Source organism: Pygocentrus nattereri, chromosome 9, assembly GCF_015220715.1.
Source record: "Pygocentrus nattereri isolate fPygNat1 chromosome 9, fPygNat1.pri, whole genome shotgun sequence".
In the NCBI taxonomy this organism is placed as follows: Eukaryota; Metazoa; Chordata; class Actinopteri; order Characiformes; family Serrasalmidae; genus Pygocentrus; species Pygocentrus nattereri.
Window position 1 is genome coordinate 26,135,367 of NC_051219.1, and position 23,377 is coordinate 26,158,743.

General features: G+C 39.0%; 1 protein-coding gene across 1 annotated transcript; it reads left to right on the forward strand.

Moving 5' to 3' along the window:
- The first annotated feature begins 21 nt into the window (after positions 1–21).
- LOC108427751 (structural maintenance of chromosomes protein 1A) lies at positions 22–21,730 on the forward strand. The gene is made up of 26 exons (XM_017698201.2): positions 22–414; positions 1,345–1,533; positions 2,276–2,388; positions 4,385–4,588; positions 5,284–5,522; positions 5,750–6,008; positions 6,418–6,558; positions 6,912–6,994; positions 7,126–7,225; positions 7,584–7,691; positions 8,219–8,404; positions 8,917–9,096; positions 10,631–10,777; positions 10,878–11,015; positions 11,705–11,821; positions 12,050–12,156; positions 12,292–12,433; positions 13,148–13,293; positions 14,320–14,473; positions 14,574–14,684; positions 15,754–15,910; positions 17,721–17,875; positions 18,038–18,189; positions 18,304–18,373; positions 18,901–19,011; positions 21,078–21,730. The coding sequence occupies exons 1-26, from the start codon at positions 306–308 to the stop codon at positions 21,156–21,158; spliced, it is 3,699 nt and encodes a 1,232-aa protein (XP_017553690.1). The 5' UTR covers positions 22–305; the 3' UTR covers positions 21,159–21,730.
- The last annotated feature ends 1,647 nt before the right edge of the window (positions 21,731–23,377 follow it).

Here is a 23,377-nt window from a genome sequence, read left to right on the forward strand (position 1 = left end):
TCTCGCGAGATTTTACGGGATTCGGGGTCCCGCGCAGCAGTGAACGTTTAGCTGCAGGGCTTTAAGCCCGAAGTACAGCGCAGTGGGACCCGGAGAAATACATATTATACAAGTATATGCAACCACCTTGCAAATTTATTTGGCATTTGCTTCGGCTCATGTCGTATTTCTGTCTTTTCGCCGCTGGACGGGCTGCACGGGATTTCGCTTTTGCACCCTGCTGTTGTGCTAGCTTAGCGAGCGCTAACTAACGTTAGCAAAACCCCGAATTCAGTTTATTTATTTGTATTTTTACATCCGTTAAAATGGGCTATCTAAAACTAATCGAGATCGAAAACTTCAAATCCTACAAAGGGAGACAGATAATTGGCCCTTTCCACAAGTTCACGGCGATCATCGGACCGAATGGTTCAGGTAGGAAAGTGCTAAAGCTAACTAGCTAAGCTAGCTAGCTAACGGTGTATAACAACAAGTCTTTTTCAAAATGGAGAGCTACGCTCTTGAAAAAGGTTCTCTAGCAAAGGCAGTGTTTGTGTTCAGAACCATGAGTTATGTACAGAGCTGTTTCATGACCAGGTTGAAGTTAGCGTCTTGTTCCCATTGTGGCGCCTTACGCGTTATAACATAATAACTGCGGTATCTTTCAAGCGGAGCAGGTATCTAATAGGAATAAGAAGCCAACTTCAGTCTCGTGCAATTATGTAGTCTTTCGTGTCACATCCTCCGTGTGCTAAATCGTTTTAGACTGAAATGGAGTGGTTATGAAGTCCCTGTCCCATTAGAGAGAGCTGCTGTGGGTTAACGTTATTATGTAGGAGGACATGGTCTGGTTTCTGTGTTAGAGGGGAAATCCACCGATTTTTCCAAATTTCTCCGCAATTGAGAGGTTAAGATATAAACATAGTCATTCAGACTGATTTTATGTGAAAGAATTCAATTGTAGTTCATTTGAACTTGCCAACACAGATTTTCTTTACAGTGGTGATAGGAACCAGAGGTCGCCATGACTATAACACACAGAGCCGTTTTTTTTCTTATCCAAAACCACCAGTATACTTACACTTGTCTTCTGAGTGTTTATATATAATGTGAATGTTAGTAAAATAGTGGAAATGCCAAAGAGCGTTTTCTTTGGAGGCCATTTTGCATGTAGAGTTAACTTTGTTGACCTGCCAACAATTGAATTACGCAAAACTATCTAAATTGTTGTCAACTGTAAGTAAACAAATGTTTTTTTTTTGTTGTGAGTTATGTGTTAGTAGTGTGAATCATTATAATGAAAGTAGTAATGTGCTAACTGGGACGCACATTTCCTTAATAATGCATATGCATTCTTGTCTTCAGGCAAGTCTAATCTTATGGATGCCATCAGCTTCGTCCTGGCAGAGAAGACCAGCAACCTGCGTGTGAAAACACTGAAAGACCTGATTCATGGTGCTCCTGTTGGTAAGCCAGCAGCTAATCGTGCGTACGTCAGCATGGTGTACCAAGAGGACAACGGCGAGGAACGCAACTTCACCAGAGTCATTATAGGTATGATAATACTCTTTAGATCGGGGGTGGGCAATATGGCAAAAATATAGTCACGATATTAAAAGAAATGTTCATGATGCACAATTTGGCATGATGATTACTTTTTCCAAGAACTGTTAAGTGACCCAGTGGTGACATGTTAAAATATTATCAAAAACTGGATTCAAATTATTTTATTCAGTGTTTTATGCTCTGCAGTAAATCAAACCAAACAGGCTTAATTATGTTGTCTTTGCAATGATGCATGCAGGTGATCAGTGTTCATGGAGTTTTGCCGAAGTCCACAATATGCTTAGAAAACCGTCTGACACAGTGTTATTTATCACAGTAGCAATGAATATCACATTTGCCTGGCTCCAAGAGGAAGATGAATTCTTGATGTATAATATTTCATGCAGAGACTTTACTTTAGCCTGGGTAGTGCTCACAGGAAGTCATTCATATGCTTAAAAATGGTGCGATATGAAAGCCATCAAGAGGGAGATTAAAATAGTAGAGCAGTGAATTCTATAACTCATACACACGAGTCAGAAATCAAAAACATTTGTGATGGGTGGGGGGGGGGTACTTTTAAGGTGCAAACACTTGTGAAAATTCACGATTATATAACGATAATATACATTGGCCCTGCTGCTTTAGATTTAATTACAAATATTGTTTAAAATATCTTTTTTTTGTCTGTTGCCTTTCTTACATGTGGAGACTTTCACTGTACTTTTTTTTGCCTCTTGCCCACTGACAGGTTCATCATCAGAGTATCGCATTAATAATAAAGTGGTGGGCTTGCCTGACTACAGCGAGGCACTCGAGAAGCTGGGAATTCTCATCAAGGCCAGGAACTTCCTGGTCTTTCAGGTTAGTTATGGTGTTACATATTTTAGTGACGTATTTGTGGAGTTTAAACGCTAAATGAACTACTTCAGCTTTATAATTCAGATCTTTGTCTTGTCCTCTTAAAAATTAAGTTAGCAAGGCTTTTCATTAAGGTCCTTCTTGGTCTCATAAAACCTTTCCACCTAACCAGTAAAGGTCCACACGATAAGATATTATCACGATACTTAATTTGTTAAATGACATTATTGCAATTGTAAACATTTTGCAGTATGCGGAGACCTGCACCACCATATATTGAGATTATTTACCTTTTTCCAATTCCATATACAACCATCAGTTTTTGGCCCAATCACATTTCTTATTTTTACCCCTACTCCTTGTTTTTGAGTGTAACCCTCCTTCTTGAAACTGAGTTACAAGGGATAGTGGTTGAAATCTTCCCCTTATGAAATGGGAAAACCCTTCAAGAACCGGATACATCATCTGTTATCATCAGTGCCTTTTACACAAACAGATGAGACAAGGTTTCCCAGCCATTTCCAATATGCCGCCTCCATATAATATATTATACCATCTATAATTATTTATTATCACCACCAAGTATTCTTTGGTAATATGAAGCTGAACTTAGCTTTCGAATTGCCAGCTTCATGATCAAATTTTCCTGTTCCACCCTAAATGGTGCAGCAACCTTGGATACTAGAGCGTAACTGCTGCACCATTTAAGGTGTAACGGGAAATTTCGCCAGGTAGCAACCGAGACATCAGCGTATTACTAGCGATTTTTATGCGTGTTATGAAGGAAAGGACCATAAAACGCTATTACAATGGTTCTCTTACAATACAACGGCTTTTTAATACTTACATTTGTGTGTCTCTTTTGGTCGCTTGTGCAGCCATCTTGCCGATGATTCGCAGGACATTCTGGGAATTTTCTCATAACACTCCATTTGTAGTGCGCCTCTGAAAAATCTCAGTTTGAAGGGTCATGTAGCCCTAACACTTTACCCTGCCCCTCCATCTCAACAGCAATCGGGACATCCCTACCTCTAGATGTGAATGTGCAAAACGGAGGGGGAGGGCTAAGTGTTCTGGGCAAGAGGTGAAAAGGACTGGGCTTAAGTCTGTGACTCCCCATTCTTGTGATACATTTTGCAGGAGGTCTGCAGTGTTTACCCTTTTGTGACTTTTGTGTGCTGTTCTAGTTTGGAGAGCATGAGATAGCATTTACCAGTTCTTTGTGAGATAATGTGCTGTTATATTCACATAGGAATCCACTGTCCTTGATATCCGTGCATTGCAAGTTAGTGCAGTTCCTGTAAGCTTTAATTCTCTGTAGAGCTTTGGTACAGCTGCATCGGTGAAAACGCATCACAACAGAGTCACATACTTGGGTTCCTGTGTCCTGAGCATGTAATAAAAGCCTTCGTTTTCCACAGAATTGTGTTGTCGCAGGTCTTTGCACATGCAGTAGATGTGTTTTTTTTTGTGTGTGTGTTAGCTCTCTCAGAATTGTAAGGAAGCTTTGTCAAGCTAAGTGTGTCCAGTGTGTTTTTTTTTTGTTTTTTTTTATGGAGCTGGTATAACACTGTTTTTGCCAACATGACATTACCACCATCTCTGAATGGTGGAGTGTGAGGTTAGCCCTCATGTTTGTGGTATTCTCAGGGATTTTATTTTGTTTCTAGGCAACACTCTTTGCAAATCACATTTGTCATCCATTTCATTTGTGCTTCCTCTGCTGAACTCACCAGAAAAAAAAAAACTCAACACCTAGTGGACAGAAAAAGCCATGGATTTTATTATTCTCGTACTACAAATTTCAAAGCGTATTTGCAATTTACGTTATGAAATATGCAACACTTGACGTCCGTGTATTGATACAATATTGTCAGGCAAAGTATAGAGATAACACGCTGTATCGATTTTCCTCCCAACTGCGCTAACCAGCAGATGTGGGATTAAACATATTGTGTATAATATTACATCCTGTTATTCCATTTTGCTTGTCTCACAGGGAGCAGTGGAATCCATTGCCATGAAGAACCCAAAGGAGAGAACAGCTCTTTTTGAGGAGATCTCACGCTCTGGTGAGCTGGCTCAGGAGTATGACCGGTGTAAGAAGGAGATGGTGAAGGCTGAGGAGGACACTCAGTTCAACTACCATCGCAAGAAGAATATAGCTGCCGAGCGAAAGGAGGCCAAGCAGGAGAAAGAAGAGGTGTGCAGTTCTTTTGCATATTTTACTTAAAGTCTCGCTTTTTTTCTATCTATCGAAATTATCTCTAGAAGAAGAACGACTGCTTTCTATAAAGCAAATACATCCATGGATTGATATCCCAACTCATATCCAATTTTATCTCAGTATTGTTTTTACCTAATTGGGTATTCAAAATGAGGTATGTATGATTTTGAAAGCCAAGCAGCTGAAATTGCATTACATCTCATGCCCTTCTATATTCATAATGATATGAAATACAAAAAGCACAACATAGTTAAGTTGGCTGTCAGTATACTTTGGTAAGAAACACAAAATTTAGGTAATTTTATTCAAACATTTGTATTTGAAATGCAACGATATCAGATGTCTGGGCAGATATTTTTAAGACATATCTGTTGATGCAGGTACCCAAATACATGCATTAAGGAAATGTGGATGTTCATATTCAGTCCATCTGGAATGGCATTACAGAGAAAATGTAACATTTATTTGTAGTGGGTTACAAGTGCAGTAAAATGCAAATCTCAAATCTAATCATGTCTGATGCAGATACATTTTTTTAACAATTATTTGGTGATACAATATGATTTCAAATATCACTGTGCATCAGTAATTCTTGTACAGAGTGATTTTAAGAATGATCTTGCCACAAAACAGCTTTACAAAGCTATTCTTCGTATCTCTCTCTGCTTCAGGCTGAGCGCTATCAGCGGCTGAAGGACGAAGTGGTGCGAGCTAATGTTCAGCTGCAGCTCTTTAAGCTTTACCATAACGAGTCTGAGATTGAGAAGCTCAACCGGGAGTTGGCCCAACGCAACAAAGAGATTGAAAAAGACCGCAAACGCATGGACCGCGTGGAGGAGGAACTGAAGGACAAGAAGAAAGAGCTGGGCAGGATGATGAGAGAGCAACAGGCAGTGGAGAAAGAGATCAAGTAAGTGACTTAACAGATTTAGCTGTGTCTGGTTGCTTCTGCGCCTTTTGTTTTTTTTGAGTCCGATGTTTTCTGATCAGTTATGAAGTTCTAACAGGAGATATGTCAAAGTCGTACCTGGTTATCAGCCTCATGCTACTGGGGAGGCAAATAGAAATTACGTTAAAAATCCATGTAGTTTTCCTTTAGGTAGCAAATTCATAGGTTTCTCTTTTTTCAACTAAAAGGGAGAAGGACGCAGAGCTGAACCAGAAAAGGCCGCAGTACATCAAAGCTAAAGAGAACACAGCTCACAAGATTAAGAAACTTGAGGCAGCACGAAAGTCCCTGCAGAATGCCCAGAAGTGCTACAAGAAACGCAAGGCAGACATGGATGAGCTAGATCGAGAGCAGAAAGCTGTGGAGATGGCCAGGCAGGAGTTTGAGGAACGAATGGAAGAGGAGGCACAAAGTCAGGGCCAGGACCTCCAGCTAGAGGAAAATCAGGTAAACAAAAAGATACAGATGTTTTTTCAGATGTTTCAAGAAAAGAAGAATCTTTCTCATTTATATTTTTTTTGTTTAAAATATTATAATCATCATTTGTGTTGTTTTTTCACTTGATCTGAAGTTTTGTCTTGTCTGCTTTTTTCCCTTTGTTTTTTTTTTTTACTTTTCCATTCTAAAGCATTTGTGCTGCTGCATATGTGAAACTCTATAAATAAAGTTATTGTATTACATTATTGGTGTTATTTATTAACACAACAATAACGCCAATAATGTAATACAGTACTGGATCATGACTAGCTTACAATTTATTGTGCATGCAGTTTCTTAAGTAAGAAATGAAGCAAATTAAACATAATATGCCTTTAATTAATTATGCTTCTTTTTATCTGCCTTGTTCTCTGCACAGGTCAAAGCATATCATCGTCTGAAGGAAGAAGCTAGCAAACGAGCTGCCACTCTCGCTCAGGAATTGGAGAAGTTTAACCGTGACCAGAAAGCTGACCAGGACCGCCTGGATCTGGAGGAGAGGAAGAAAGTGGAAACGGAGGTACAGTGGAGGAACTATAATCAAATCTGATGACGGTTTTATTTTATTGAAACATTTGTATTTGAAATGCAATGGTGTCAGATTTCTGGGCAGATCATTTTAAGACATATATGTTGATGCAGGTACCCCAGTTCATGCATTAAGGAAATGTGGATAGTCCATCAGGAATAGCATTACAGAGAAAATGTAACATTTATTTGTAGTGGGTTACAAGTGCAGTAAAATGGGTAAAATGTAGACTTCTTGGCACAGTAGCCCAACATTGCCTGCCACCATTCTGCCCTTCCAAAGTACCATAAGGTTGCACCATGTCTCATAAAGAAGCTGAGGAGTGAATGTTATTTTGTCCATAGGCTAAGATCAAGCAGAAGATTAGAGAGATTGAGGAGAACCAGAAACGTATCGAAAAGCTTGAGGATTACATCGCCACAAGCAGGTACAGGCAGCCACACACTAAACTGAAACCAACACTGTGTCTAAACATCTCTGTATATACCTGTAATTGATCTAGAAATCCACATCATGCAGAAAGCTTCTTTAGTGTCATTATCTTTTTCTGTCGTGCAGGCAGTCTTTGGATGAACAGAAGAGAATGGAAGAGGAACTCACAGAAGAGGTGGAGCAGGCCAAAAGGAGGATTGATGAAATTAACATGGAGCTCAACCAGGTACTATAGGGCTTGTTTTCAGTTGGACCCCAGTTTATTCAAATTTAGTACTCATTTAAATAAATAGCTTTAGTTATCTATATAAGTGACTTTGGGTGTTTATTTTTCAAATATTTTATATGTGCATTTTCTACTAGCACCCATATATTCTTCTGATGTAGCTCTTCATTACAGTACACAAAACCACACTTGCTACAATGATATAATTAATGTGAAATATGGAAAAAAGGAAAGAAGAATTTAGACTTCGTATTTTTTCAGCTCTCTGTTATTTATGTTTAATACAGGTTATTGCTTTTCAAATCAGAAGGAAAGCATCCCCACTTGATTCAATCTTGTTTCTCTACTTCTTTGCCAGGTTATGGAGCAGCTTGGTGATGCTCGTATAGACAGACAGGAGAACAGCAGACAGCAGCGCAAAGCTGAGATCATGGAGAGCATTAAGAGGCTGTACCCTGGATCAGTGGTAAAGCAGTCGATGTGCAAATACAGTTTAATTTTTACCCACAGTTATGGCTGCAACATTTATTTTTATTTCTATAATTGATTAATGTATTGTGCTATTTAATTAATCAAGTAAAAAAACTACACCTCCACTCTGTATTACTATTACTCAGAAAGACGGTTCCTGTTGTGTATTGTAATAGGACTGAACAGTTATTTTTGTTGCATTATCACAGTTTAAAATGTTAAAATTTCAAACTTGAAATGTATCTTACATTATTTAACATTGTTTTAAGTACAGAAATCTAACTTTACCTACTTTGAGCATTCAGGCCTCAAGTCTGAAAAAATAGAAATGCTGGTCTTGCTATTTAAATTGCAATTTAAACACAATTTTGCGTTTAACTTGCAATCAAAATATCGGTCAGAAATATTGCCGTAGGATATTTTTCAAAATTGTTCAGCCCTGCATAGCAAATGGATCCTATTAACATTATCGATTGCGATATCGATTTTTCCATTTACGAAACATTTCTGTTTTCTCTGCAGTATGGCAGGCTCATAGATCTGTGTCAGCCCACTCAGAAGAAATACCAGATTGCTGTGACCAAAGTGCTGGGCAAAAACATGGATGCCATCATCGTGGATTCTGAGAAGACCGGACGTGACTGTATCCAGTATATAAAAGAACAGAGAGGAGAACCTGAAACCTTTTTGCCCCTCGATTACCTTGAGGTACCATTTGCAGTTTTAGAACATTCTTGTTACTTAACTGCATTCAGAAAAATTTGTTAGCATTTAGACCTGCTTTCAATAGTTTGACCAAAACAATCTACAACTTCTCCCCCATCTCCAAATGAAGTTTTTAGTGCCCAAAGTTTGCTATTTATTTGTTCAGTTAATAATTAAGTTTGCCATACACGTATGGCAAACTGTTATCTATAAAAATGGTAGAAACAATGGACAGCATTTTGTGTTCCTAATTAAAATTGCCACTGCAGTTGTCTATCACCAATATACTTTTGTCAATTTTTATTTATATCAGTGAATCATACAGTGTCAGAAACCACATTAGACATACATCTATTAGACATACTGATCAACACTACACAGTTTAATGCAATGTGTGATTGTTTAGGCATGCAGTGGTGCTGTGTATGGCAGTGGAAAAATAAGCTAAATGAAAAATCTATTGGATTGTCAATAATGAATTTGTGCCCTGGCTGCACTGTCCTCTCCACTGACAGGTCAAGCCAACGGATGAGAAGCTGCGTGAGCTTCGTGGTGCCAAACTGGTGATCGATGTAATTCGCTACGAACCGCCGCAGATTAAAAAAGCACTGCAGTATGCCTGTGGGAACGCCCTCGTTTGTGAGAATGTGGAGGATGCTCGCAGGATAGCCTTTGGGGGGCCCTACAGACACAAGGTACTGTATGAGGCTTAATAATCCGTTCGTTTGGGGTTTATTTTATTAGGAGAGGCCTATTTGAATTATCAGTCATTTTACTTGGCCATGGGAGTGAGCGTGGTGTGTTTGTTTTCTCCTTGAAGTTTTTTTAATGTCATTTTAGTACAAGTTTTTGTAGTGCTAATTGGCTTCATGAAAACTCATATTAATTAGCCTAAGTGGTCATTAGGAAAAAAAATCCATTAGGAAGTAATTAATTATTGTGGCCAGAGGCTCTGCAATGCTTTTCGGAGGGACGCAGATCGAATTTGACAAACAGAGGATGAGCAGAATCCCACACAGTTTGCCAGGCTTTCTTTCTGCTCCTAGAAAAATGTATCTCTCATAATTTTGTTTTATATTTTTGGTGAATTGTAATGATACTGGCTTCTGCAATACTGGTATAGCAGATGATTGTAATGAAGATACATGACCAATCACAGTTCCAGATACACTGCTGTGGGTATTTTTGATGGTTATTCGTGTAATCCAACAAAAAGGAATTATTTAGGTCAAAACAATATAGGCCAGTGTATGACTACGTAATACTATTAATTCACTATTGTTCTAGTAATATATTGTAAGGCATATAAGAAGCATACTAGTGTTCCGTTCATATTAAAGTAATTATTTACGAATATGTGTTGCCTTCTCAGTGTATAGTCTAAAGTTAACAGTAATTTTGTAGTGCAAGATAAGTGCAAGCCAAATAGCAGTACTTTGTGATCAGTATTTTATTAACATGTTAACTCAAAGTACATAAGAACTATGTTCAGAAGCCCATAAGGTTCTTCACAATAGATACAGTATAGAGTCAGTTATCACTGCTAGATACCAGAGTAGCAACATCAACGAGGACAGTGGTGATGGTCAGAGGTGTGCTCATGTAAGAGAAAAAGACATGCATATCAAAGAAGAAGACAAATAAATTAATAAATAAATATATAAAATTAACTCTGTGTACTGGATTTCCCATCCTCATATCAGTTAGCGAAGGTTGCTATGTTGTAATTGTTAACAGGATGCAGTTGTTTTTATTTTGGCTGCATTTATCCATTTAGCTGTTATACAGTCTAAAAGAGTAAAGTCCTGAAAATAAGTGACAAAGTAGGTACGCAGGGACGGAGGGTTTATACCATATTGCCATTATTGACTTCTTTGGCTGCTGTGAGGGTGAACGAAAAAATCCTTTTTTGATGAGTACAAATTGGTTCTGTAGAGTCATTAAGTAGAAATTCCAGGGATCTTTGTGTACAGATTTTCCCAAGTTATTAGAGAAAGTATCTTGAACGCAAGACCAGAAGACATCTATGATGGGACTTAACGTATGCATATACGTGCCATCTACTGTTGTTACGTAAATGGCAATAGATGTCTAACTTGAAATTTATACAGCAAATAAGGTGTGGCATATGCTTTTATGAGTCAAACAGCAGTACTGATATTGTGCTGCAGTATTTAATAATTAAGTGTTTATAACGCTGAATTCTTCTGTTTTGTTCACTATCACCAGACGGTGGCTCTAGATGGAACTCTGTTCCAGAAGTCTGGTGTGATCTCAGGAGGTGCCAGTGATCTAAAAGCTAAAGCTCGCCGTTGGGATGAGAAAGCTGTGGATAAGCTGAAGGACAGGAAGGAGAAGCTCACAGATGAACTTAAGGTGAACCTTTCAAGCTTACTGCTATTTTATATGTCTGGTCAGACCACCTGAGAGTGAGGACATATTCCATGAATGTTATTTTTTTTTCTTCCCATTGTAGGAGCAAATGAAAGCAAAAAGAAAGGAGGCCGAGTTGCGTCAGGTGCAGTCGCAGGCTCATGGCCTGCAGATGAGGCTGAAGTACTCTCAGAGTGATCTTGAGCAGACAAAGACTCGCCATCTGTCTTTGAACATGCAGGTAAAGAGCAGTGTACTGTCATGTAGTCTGTCTGCATTTCACAGTGATCTGTTAGCTTCAGCCAAATGTTCCAAATGCTGCAAAACAGTTATTAACCAAACTTTTTTGTGTGTTTTTTTGCTGTTTTCTTAAAGGTTTTGGTGTGAGATGTTTATCACAAGTTAAATTTAGTGTGATTCTGGTAGAAATAATTAAAAAAAAAAGCTGTGGGAAAAGTAGTCATTCATCAGTCATTTTAAGCTGCACAGTGTTTATTGGTACACTGCAAAAAATGGTATCTTGCCAAGTAAAATGATCTTAAATCTGATCAATAAATCTAGTATTTCTCTTGTTTAGATTGTTGTAAGCTTATTTTAAGTGTATTTAACCTATTTCTAAACATTTATTATTTGTTTTAAGTGATTTTATTAAGTAAATATATCTCCCTATATTGGCAGATAATTTTGCTTGCTTTAATACATGTGCTTTAAACCAGCAAAATGATCTGCCGATAAGTGAATTTTTCTTGATAAAATTTCTTAAAACAGGTAGAAATAAGTTAGATAATCTTACAATAAGAGCACAACCATCTAAAAACAAGAAATATTACACTAAATTATGGTAGTTTCACTTCATACAGTACTATTTTTTTTGCAGTGTTTTGAAATCTGCTGATCCCCTGCTCATCCTTATTGCTGTCTGAATTTTAGGAAAAGTCCAAACTTGAGAGTGAGCTGGCCAACTTTGGGCCTCGTATCAATGATATCAAGAGGATCATCCAGTCACGTGAGAGAGACATGAAGGAGCTTAAAGACCGCATGAACTTGGTAAGACACCGTATATATCACATTGCAAAATCAGCTATATTAATACTGCTCAAGAATTGAGATTGTAATCCCAATATGTAGCAACATAATTATAGTAGTAGCTGTATAATAGCATCCTCAAATGAGATTATGCAGTTTTACAAACAGACTGATAGAAATAAAGGAATCTATGTAGTATGTGGGATAGAGGCCTGTGTGTTCATCCACAGTGATCATGTTGCTTTCCAGGTGGAGGATGAGGTGTTTCTTGAGTTCTGCAAGGAGATCGGAGTCCGAAACATTCGTGAGTTTGAGGAGGAGAAAGTCAAGAGACAGAACGAGATCGCCAAAAAACGGTAGGTTTGAAATGAGTTTTATGAGAATTATGTAGTGACTCGACCCGACAGACATGACATTGAAAATAATACATAGATAAATAATTGAATGGGGGGAAAAGCTTTAATTACATTTACATTGGCTTTTTCCTCTAGCCTGGAGTTTGAAACCCAGAAGACTCGTCTGGCTATCCAGCTTGACTATGAGAAGAACCAGCTGAAGGAGGATCAGGAGAAGGTCGTGATGTGGGAGCAGACCGTCAAGAAGGACGAGAATGAAATTGAAAGACTAAAAAAGGTCAAGTGTGTAGCTTAAGACCCATGTACATAATACATAAGTCGATACATTTTCTTAAATAAGGAGTGGCCACAACAAAATTGTCTTAACCTGTTTTGAGTAAGGAAAATGTAAACTAATACTACAGAGTTTGTGAACTGTCAGTGAATGAGTATGTATGTAGATGTATGAATATTGTGAGAGCGCCCCCTGCCATTTATCAGAGCACCGCTGCTCTGCAGTTTGTTTCCATTTCCCAAGCGCTTTAGCCAAGTGTGCTAACCTTATTCCTCCTAATCCTTGCCTCATTGTTCACCCCCATCACTGTAATATTTTATCTGGTTTGTTTATCAACATTCACATACAGTGTTAATAAGAGGGGGCGTGTTTGCAGAGATTAAAAAAAAAAAAAAAAGTCAAAGTACTGTTTTCAGTGCAGCTGAATGTAACATCATTATGCTAGTTACAGTGAACTATCTCCTGTCACTGCTAAAACGATAGAAGTAGACAGGTAAATAGAAGTTGAGGCACCTTTTGAGGTTCATAGAAACTGCCTAAATTAAATCAGAGTCTCAGGTTTTTTTTAGAACACTTGCAAGTTCAACTTCATTATCCAAATGGGAAATTCAGTTAGTCAGCAGCACCTAAAGAAAACACCAGTATCGTTCTTAAGTAATTCCTGTGTGAAACCGTAATTGAATATCCATCTGACTGTGAACAAATGACTTTAAACAGGAAGAGCAGAGGCACATGAAGATCATCGATGAGACCATGGCTCAGCTGCAGGACCTGAAAAACCAGCACTTGACGAAGAAGTCAGAGGTCAACGACAAAAACCATGAAATGGAAGAGATCCGCAAGAAACTCGGTTCTGCCAACAAGTGAGCTTCCACTTACGCTGCTTTTATTTTGTAATGGAGGAAATGACAGTAAAGCACGAATAATAAACTACACATTTAATGAGCAAGATTTTAAAACTGAGACTAGCTCATGGGCTAAACGTTTTAGGCAACAAATTTTAAAACGTATTTGCTTTGAGTCTATTAAAGACCTTTTCCTATTGGCCATAATCCAGCCCAGAGACGGTAACTCTCGTCTGTCACTTGTAGCAAGATTTATGTTGCTGTAAAGCATGATGTACATACATCAATACATTACATTCTATTCAAATGTTTGCAATTGCTGTTTTCAAACATATTTTGTTGCAGATACATATATAAAATGGTTGTAATATGATGCTAATAAGTCAACGGTGTCAAATAATTTGATGAAACTTTCAAAAAAGTTTGTGTGTCCAGATTGAAAAAAGCATACCATAAATTCAAAAGACTGGACCAAATGAAGTGCTTTGTGTAATACAGATCATATTAAATTAAGTTCAACAAACATTTGTCAAGTAAGCCCACAATAAAGGCAGACTCAGACTTCTTTGTAAATAATGCTTCCATTTTACTTAAAAATCAAGAGCAGGCAAGAAAAGCACTCTACATATAGAGCATGAAACCCAGACACCTCCGCGTTGTTGCTATTATTTAGCATGTAGTAACTTTTTTTTCATCAAAAAAGTTTTAAAATGTTGATTAAACCCATCTAAAATACTTTCTGATTCATGTATAAGTGAATTTAAATAAATAGATATTTACATTATTACTAACTATTATTAAATATGTTAAGCAAATCCAAAATTGTCAGATGTCAGAACTGTCCTGGTTACTACTACAGAACTCTTGCATTATGTTATTCTGTTCAATCCACTTACTTAACTATAACCTTTTCTTGTAGAAATTGATTTTGACTGCGCTCTGGACCACTGAAGACGGCTCTTTTGCCAGATTTGGTCTGGGCACCCTCAGCTGGATAGGCTTGCCATAAAGAAATAGTCAGTAGCATGTGTGTTTGTGTTTTAGAGAGTTGACACAGCTTCAGAAGGAGGTGACAGCTATTGAGACCAAGTCGGAACAGAAGCGCAGTGACAGACACAACCTTCTGCAGGCTTGCAAGATGCAGGATATCAAACTGCCCCTCAGATCAGGCACCATGGATGACATCAGCCAAGAGGAGGTACAGTGTTATAATCTCCAAGTTCTTTTCTAGCAAATCCATGCTTTGTATTTGGATAAATTAATGTACATGTAATGTGTGCTTTACATAACTCCTGCAGGGAAGTTCTCAGGAGGAAAGTCTAAGCAGCAGCCAGAAGACATCCAGCAGTGTTCTGGCTAAAGAGGCTCTCATTGAGATTGACTACAGCAGTCTGTCGGATGACCTGAAGGTAATTATTTACCAGCACAAATACAGGGGCATGTATTCAGATTTTTATTGAAGCACAGGGAAGAAGACTACCGAGTCCTACACTTGCATATAACAAATGATATTGGCATGTGTTTGTCAAGCTATGATGAAATTAAAAGAGAATTCCATCCATTTTTTTTTTACATTTCTGAATAATGAAAATGTTCAGATGTAAACAAAGACATTTAGTGTGGTCTGATGTGAAGTGGTTCATCATAGAGAAACTTACTAACTCTTCCCTTTACATTGGGGTGTACTGGGCAGAACATGTGCAGGTTCAGGGTCATCATTGCTCTGCTGTGTATAGTTTAAAAAAATGGCTGCTGCGGGGCTTCTGAGTGGCACAGCCATCTAAGTATTGGTCTAAGTATTTGATCAAAAGGTACTACAGCCATCAATGGCCAGGAGTTTTAAGAGCGCACAACTGGCCTCACTCCCTCATACGTCTTGATGCTTTTGCTGTCTATTTATTATCATTTGAATCCTGGTGATGCTTGGACCAAAAACTGCTGAAAAGAAAAAGAATTATTCTCATGTATTGCTGATTATTGACAGGTTTTGATTAATATTAATAAAACTGTAGGTTCTTTGGCAGTATTATTAGCCAGCCGATATATTGGCACTGCTGAAGCTTTACAGGAAAGAGCAACCAAGGCCGCCTCCTCAGTACTGAATTTAAAATAATGAATCAAGGTTTTGACCATCTGCTTGCTTTAAAAGAACTCAAAAACGATTTACTTCCTGCGTGGCAGCCAAGCTTGGCAAGAGATGTGTTTCTTTCCCAGTAACCGCATGTGTTTTGAATTTTGCAGTTTTTCTAGATAGCATCATAACTTTTGGATTTTTTTTGTGCATCTTGTAGTATGTAGCACCTGGAGTATGAACATCCTTTATAAATGACAGAATTTATGTCAAAGGAGCTGTTATAGTAGACTACCCTAAGAAAAGCTTTTTCAGTTTGATCTCCTTAAGAAGAGAAATATCTGATTTATGATCGCATGCTCAATGCACTTGTATATCCTGTTTTTATGACCTCTTTCATAACTCAGGACTCCCTGTCTGAAGAGGAGATAAAGGGAGAGATGAACACACTGCAGCAGAGACTGAATGAACAGCAGAGCATTCTTCAAAGAATCAGCGCTCCAAACATGAAGGCCATGGAGAAGCTGGAGAGTGTCCGTGATAAGTTCCAGGAGACCAGCGATGGTGAGAACAGAGCCCACTGAGAGAGACCATAGGAGTAACTAATAAGACCAAAACAATGTGTCAGTACAATAAAATACAAAATCTGTTCTATTTTCTGGCCTATGGATTCAGTGAAGTCAGCAGTGTGTCATTATCACGTGATACATTACTACTGTTTTGATTTGTTGTGTCATGAAACTTGTTCCGCAGCGTTGAGACGCTTGCACCTGTTTTGGTGGAGTTTCAAACGAGTTGCTGGACACTTTAAATTGTAACTCGCAATTTAGTTGCATGTAGGTTTCAGGCAACTAAAGTTGCATGGAACTTTCACCACATAAAGCCAGCCTAAGATGTAAAGAGAAGTTGGAAGTGAATGATGTTTTAGTATATAAAACCACACAAGAAGCATAATCACAAAAACCACATAAGAATCATGGGCAGTCGTAGGAGGTTAGGGAACTGGCCCTGTGACCAGAAGGTTGCCGGTTCAATCCCCAGCGCCAACAGTCCATGACTGGGGTGTCCTTGAGCAAGACATCTAACCCCCAATTGCTCTCCGGGCGCCATGGATAGGGCTGCCCACCGCTCCGGGCAAGTGTGCTCACTGGTGTGTGTATGTGGTGTTTCACTTCATGGATGGGTTAAATGCGGAGGTGAAATTTCCCCGTTGGTGGGATTTAAAAAGTGTCTCTTAATCTTAATCTCATAAGTGGGACCTCAGGGAAAAACATTAAAATCTAGAACAAGGTCCATTATAAACAGAGTCCGTTCCTGATGGGTCCTGAAATCTGATTGACTGAGCTGCATTCGAAGCCATTGTAAAATACATGATAGACGCACATCTGAAGTCTGTATTACTGCATCACGACACGAAAAGGCATTGTGCTGCTAATGGAATAATCTGACTGTAATGCTCCTCGCATGGAGCACCAAGTGTACTGATGAAGTAAGAACCCGTTTCTGTTTAAACGGAGGGGCTGAAAACGATTTTCTTAGCTAGAACCAAGCTGGTACCAATCAAAGTACTTACATTATGATTCACTGTAAAACGGCAAAAGTCTAAAGAATGGAATTTGAATAGCTTACGTGCTTCAAATGTAAAGAAGCGTCAAACCCAGGCTAAATACCAAATGGCTCTATATTCCCTAAATAGTGTGCTAGCTATGGAAGTTTAGAAATTCTAGCTTCTATAGTCATGTAGTGCACTGTTTGAATATAGATGTGGCTTTGTCCCAAATTACTATTTTTTGGCTGTATTATGTACTGTTGGGCTGCAGGATCCAGTTTTGAAACCTCTATGTAGTGCACTATGTAAGGAGCAGGGAACCATTTAAGATTCAGCCATAGTGTGAGAAGAGGGTTGCTGTTGGATTGGTGCCAAATAAGACTCTGTAGTAAATTGCTAATTAAAAAGTTCATGAAATGACCGCAACATACAGTGATGGGCAGCTGAATGTACTTCTCTATGATTTCTTAGCAGTGAAGCCATACTCTAAAGGAACTATGTATGTTGGCGGAATACTTGTTTGTCAGTTATTAATAATGACAAATTATTTTGTGAAAAATTATGTATTTTATATTTTTAATGTTTGCCACTTTGCTTCATGCCTATGAACACCCCTGTGATGAAATTGCAGTAATGCATGGCCTGCCATGGCTTATTGCTTTAATATAAGCCCATTAAACATCAGAAACCAACCATTTTTGGAGTTGTCCATGAAGTGTTAATGAGTTGAGCTGGATGTGCTAATCCCTGGAATAGGACTAAGAACTTCAGAGTTGTTCACTAAAGTAAAAGATTAAATGTTTTTTTTTCACTTAAAATTTTCAGAATTTGAAGCTGCCAGGAAGAGAGCAAAGAAAGCCAAGCAGGCGTTTGAGCAGATAAAGAAGGAGAGGTTTGATCGTTTCAACGCTTGCTTCGAGTCTGTCGCTACCAACATTGATGAAATCTACAAAGCCCTCTCACGCAACAGCAGCGCTCAGGTGAGTACTCATAGATGCTGATATTCTGGACATCTCTGAACAATAATCTATTTGTTTACAGTGTCTTTTTTCCATACATGTAATATTTTTATTCACAGACAGGAGCTGTATGAAGAACTCTTCTAGTTGAATGGGGTAAAAAATCTGGTTGTTTAATTGCAGGCTTTTCTTGGACCGGAGAATCCAGAAGAGCCTTACTTGGATGGGATTAATTACAACTGTGTGGCTCCAGGTAAACGTTTCAGGCCTATGGATAACCTGTCTGGAGGAGAGAAGACTGTGGCTGCCTTGGCCCTTCTGTTCGCCATCCACAGGTTAGTCCTCCTTTATAAACAACCAAAGTTAGACGTTTTCTTCGTTTTTTTTTGTACAGTGTGTTCCCATAAGGTCTAGCTCTGCTTGCTCATAAAATGTCTCCATTCTGACAGCTATAAACCTGCTCCTTTCTTCGTCCTTGATGAGATTGATGCAGCCTTGGACAACACTAACATTGGCAAGGTTGGTGTTATATTGTAATGTGTAAATTATAATGTTAATTATGCCAGTCTTGGGTATTTAAGCACACCATGGAGATAACAACTTGATACTCAAATGCACTTCTGCGCGTATTCTTAAATGACTTCAGGTTAGAGACCAACCAGTGTAACAATTGGCTGAAATTGTTGACCAGCAATTTTGTTAATATCAGTTAAAACACATTAACTTTTTCAGTCACGACATTCAGGCTTGTGATTTCCTGGTGAAATGCCCAGTAAGAGGCACCCTATCTTAATCTATATGACCGCAGTAAAGAAGTTTTACTGTGAATATACAGCTAAACGTTTTAAGCCAAAGGAGATTTCCATGTATGTGTACAAATTCAGCACTTTTTTATCTTTGGAAATGAATGTTTCATCTGCAAATCTTTTTTATTGGATATTAGACATGCTAGACTTGTCCAGTGATCAAATATCCTGTAATTTTCCTGTAATAATCCTATTCCTGCATAAAGAATATACACACCTATATTTGTGTTTGTCCTCTAGGTGGCTAACTACATCAAGGATCAGTCTATTCAGAACTTTCAAGCCATTGTCATCTCACTGAAAGAGGAGTTCTACACCAAGGCTGACTCTCTAATTGGAGTGTATCCTGAGGTCAGTATGTTTAAAAATGTGTACTCATGTACACTGTCCATTAAAGGCCCTGTACATACGACATTGATACACATCCTGTGTGGTCCAACTGAAGGGCTGCCTAGCTGCAATATCGCATCAGAGACAGAAGCAGCCGCTTTGCGTAGCTTCATCTCTTCTGCCGTTTGTGTGAAGCATGTGTTGGCAATCCATGCTATCTAAACATTTACTACTGCAACAAACACAAAGATGTAGTAAATGTGTTTCTCCCCATATATACACTGTATTGCCAAAAGTATTCATTCACCCATCAAATCATTGAATTCAGGTGTTCAAATCACTTCTATGGTCACAGGTGTATAAAACCAAGCACCTAGGCCTGCAAACTGCTTCTACAAACATTTGTTAAAGAATGGGTCTCAGGAGCTCAGTGAATTCCAGCGTGGTACCGTGATGGGATGCCACCTGTGCAACAAGTCCAGTCATGAAATTTCCTCACTGCTAAATATTCCACAGTCAACTGTCAGCGGTATTTTAACACAGTGGAAGCAATTGGGGAAACGACAGCAACTCTGCCACGAAGTGGTATGCCATGTAAAATGACAGCACGGGGTCAGCAGATGCTGAGATGTAGAGTGTGCAGAGGTCAGCAACTTTCTGCAGAATCAATCGCTACAGACGTCCAAACTTCATGTGGCCTTCAGATTAGCTCAAGAACAGCGTAGAGAGCTTCATGGAATGGGTTTCCATGGCCGAGCAGCTGCATCCAAGCGCAATGCAAAACGTCCAATGCTGTGCTGTAAATCGCCGCCACTGGACTCTAGAGCAGTGGAGATGTTCTCTGGAGTGACGACTCATGTTTCTCCGTCTGGCAGTCCGATGGACGAGTCCGGGTTTGGTGGTTGCCAGGAGAACCGTACTTGTCTGACAGTGTGCCAAGTGTAAAGTATGGTGTGGGGTTGTTTTTCAGGAGTTGGGCTTGGCCTCTTAGTTCCAGTGAAGGGAACTCTTAATGCTTCAGCAGACCAAGAGATTTTGGACAATTTCATGCTCTTGACTTTGTGGGAACAGTTTGGGGGCGGCCCTTTCCTGTTCCAACATGACTGCACACCAGTCCACAAAGCAAGGTCCATAAAGACATGGATGAGTGATTTTAGTGTGGAAGAACTTGACTGGCCTGCACAGAGTCCTGACCTCAACCTGATAGAACACCTTTGGGATGAATTTGAGCAGAGACTGTGAGCCGGGCCTTCTCATCCTACATCACTATCTGACCTCAGAAATGTTCTTCTGGAAGAATGGTCAAAAATTCCCATAAACACGCTCCTAAACCTTGTGGAAAGCCTTCCCAGAAAGGTTGAAGCTGTTATAGCTGCAAAGGGTGGGCCGACATCATTAAACCCTATGGATTAAGAATGGGATGTCACTCAAGTTCATATGCATGTGAAGGCAGACAAGAGAATATTTTTGGCAATGTAGTGTAAAAATGGACAAGTAAATCCTTTCAGTGAAGGATGTACTGAAGTTCCTTTTAATGTAGGAATCATTAATTACAGTTTAACCAGTCAGAGTTGTTTATAATGTTATTTTGTGTTAATTGTGTTCTTTAAATAAAAAAAAAAATTGTGTTGAAACTAAAAAGATTTTTTGAAACAAAACTACCTTTTTGTGTTGGTTGAAACCAACAAACATTTCTGAAAAAAATCTGTACTAGTGACGGTGAAACTTCAGAATTAAAGCCAAAGGCCGTGGATTATACCCTCTTGTTGTGATGTCATCAGCTCTCAAACCTTTCAGCTGTTTAAACAAGCCTTGGGCCAAAAGACCTTCAGTATAAGCTTTTAACAATAGTTTGGAAAAGAAAACAGTCATAATTTGTTCTTCATACCAAGTAAGACACTTTGATAAACATGAAATGTTTGTTATGATCTGTAATAAACTAAGGAATTTTTCTTACTTAGATGAAATTTAAGCAGTTGCAATTCATATCTTTGTCATTATGTTGATGCTTTAGTCTCAGTGAGCAGATACGCTGTGAGTTAAAGAATAAATAAGATCGTCATTAACTTGATTCTCTCTGTCTGCAGCAAGGAGATTGCGTTATCAGTAAGGTTCTGACCTTCGACCTCTCCCAGTATCCAGACGCAAATCCGAATCCTAACGAGTGAAGGAGCTCCCACTTTCCAGACGCGTGTGGAATTTTACTTTGTAATGGGAATTTAAATTCCATCGGCTAATTTACTGATAATTTTAGTTCCGACCTCTATGGTCATAGTGGTTTCTGCTCGTACAAGCAAAGTATGTCAAGCATCTTAACAGCTATCAACAGCGTTCATTTTAGTCTTAGATTTTACACACATTTACACTTTACCATGTTGTATGAAAATTTCAGTGTTTTTTTTTTTTTTTTTTTTTTTTGCATTATTGCTGTTTTTCTTTCCCCCCCTCATCCTGCTGATGTGCATTTTTATAATTAATCATTATCACTTTGATGATTAATGGCTAACGTGGAGTTCAGGAGAGGTTTTCTGCTTCACTTTGTAACAGTTTTTTCACTTTAGTGCGATGTAGAGCAAAAAAAAAAAACTCACATTTCCCAATGACCTAAGAGGCATTGTTTTCTTTTATAACGTATAGACTGCTTGATCGTTGTCATCAGTGTACCCTGATTCTGTCTCAATAATGTTTCTTATTATGTAATGTAAAATTGTCTTTTCTGAACAATAAACTATTTACGACATTTTGTTGATTGTGATTTACACTTGGCAGAGTTAACATTACATAACATAACTCTTTCAGTATCTGTATATTATGGAGCCCTTGTAGTGACATCCCATATTAATAAAAATAATGCGTGCCCACACCATATTAATGCATGGGAATGAATTCTAAACGCGTGGCCATGGCTTAGTAAGGCATGGGAAAGAGATCGTACTTTATTAACTTGTGGTCAAGGCTTAACTATCTCATTCCCATACCTTACTGGGTCATGGCCACTCATTAGAATCTTGTTCTCATGCTTTACTGTCTTGGCCACAAATTTATTTTGACCCCTACCCCTGGTTTTCCAGTGTCACTTTGCCCCTTGGAACTAAGTTATAGTAGCTGAAATCTTCTCCTATGAAATGAAACAACAAATAAAGAGCATTAACCGACTGTACTTCATTAATAGGCTACTAGCGCTGGTCTGTAGGTGACCCTGCCAGACTGCAGTGACAGCCGAGCCGGTTTATGAGGAGCCTGGCCACTCCCTATTCCTCCCGTTATATCAAAAACTGGACGGCTAATCAGCAGAGGGCGCCCGCGAGTGAGTCCTCAATGAATGGCAGTGAATGGAGCTCAAGAGCTGAAAAAGAGAAGTTAAAATAGTTTCTAATCTTTTACCCAGAACGTTTCTTTAATATTAGAAAGGAGAAGGATGAATTTCACTAAAAAAAGCAACGAAAACTCACCGATATGTTTCCTTTTTTTCTTCAGCAAATGCATTTTGGGCAGCAGAAGGCGGGCTTTACCACTAGAGCGTGATGGTTGATTGGCGGGCGGAATATGATATTCAGGGTTCAGGAAATGACTGCATTCTTGTACATTAAAATGTTGAAGCATTTATAAACTATGATTTTGTTTAAATGCGCCATATCAGCCCGTTCATTCTGGACTCGCCAGCGCCCTCTAGCGTTTGAGAAAACCGGAAGACATTGCAGAGTGGTAGTTCTCTCTACCAGTTCTCAGGTGATATAGCACAGGAGGGAGAAGTTCAGCTGCTCACTGTGGGGCTTTAGTTACATTTAGGGCATCACATGCCTTCAAAGAGGGGGACAATTATTTATTATCGCCCGACCCTAATTCTTCAGTGATATGAAGCTGAAGTTGAATTTCCCCATTCCACCTTAAATGGTGCAGCTCTTCTGGTGCCTGAGGCATCAGAGTGTAACTGCTACATCATTTAAGGTGGAATGGGAAATTTAGCTAGCTAGCTATCAAGACATCAGCGTACCATTAGCGTTTTTGCTAAGTTTGTTATGAAGAAAAGAGCTATAATACACCGAAACAACGTTAAACTAAGATAATACGATGGTTATCGCATTTTTAAGAGAAAATACATTTGTGGGTTTCTTTGTTCGTCTGCGGAGCCATCTTGCTTGTTTCTCACAGCAGTTTCTCACAGCAGTTTGGAGTGAGCCTCTGAAAGACCTCCGTTTGGAGGGCAGTGTAGCCCTAACACTTCGCCCTACCCCTCTAATCTCAACAAGCCCCAGGAGACGTGAATGCGCTAAACTGAGGGCTGGGTCTAGGGGTGAAATGGGATTGGGCCTTTAGCATTGTTTATATGGGGTGTCACCAGCAGGGCTCCGTAGTACCGGACACTGATGGAATTCAATATTGCACT

Bases quoted from the DNA above. Each gene is read 5' to 3' on its own strand.
- LOC108427751 (XM_017698201.2), top strand. From the start codon at position 306: ATGGGCTATCTAAAACTAATCGAGATCGAAAACTTCAAATCCTACAAA. The intron at 6,009-6,417 runs GTAAACAAAAAG...TTCTCTGCACAG, and splicing joins TCCAGCTAGAGGAAAATCAG to GTCAAAGCATATCATCGTCT. The intron at 14,474-14,573 runs GTACAGTGTTAT...TAACTCCTGCAG, and splicing joins ATGACATCAGCCAAGAGGAG to GGAAGTTCTCAGGAGGAAAG.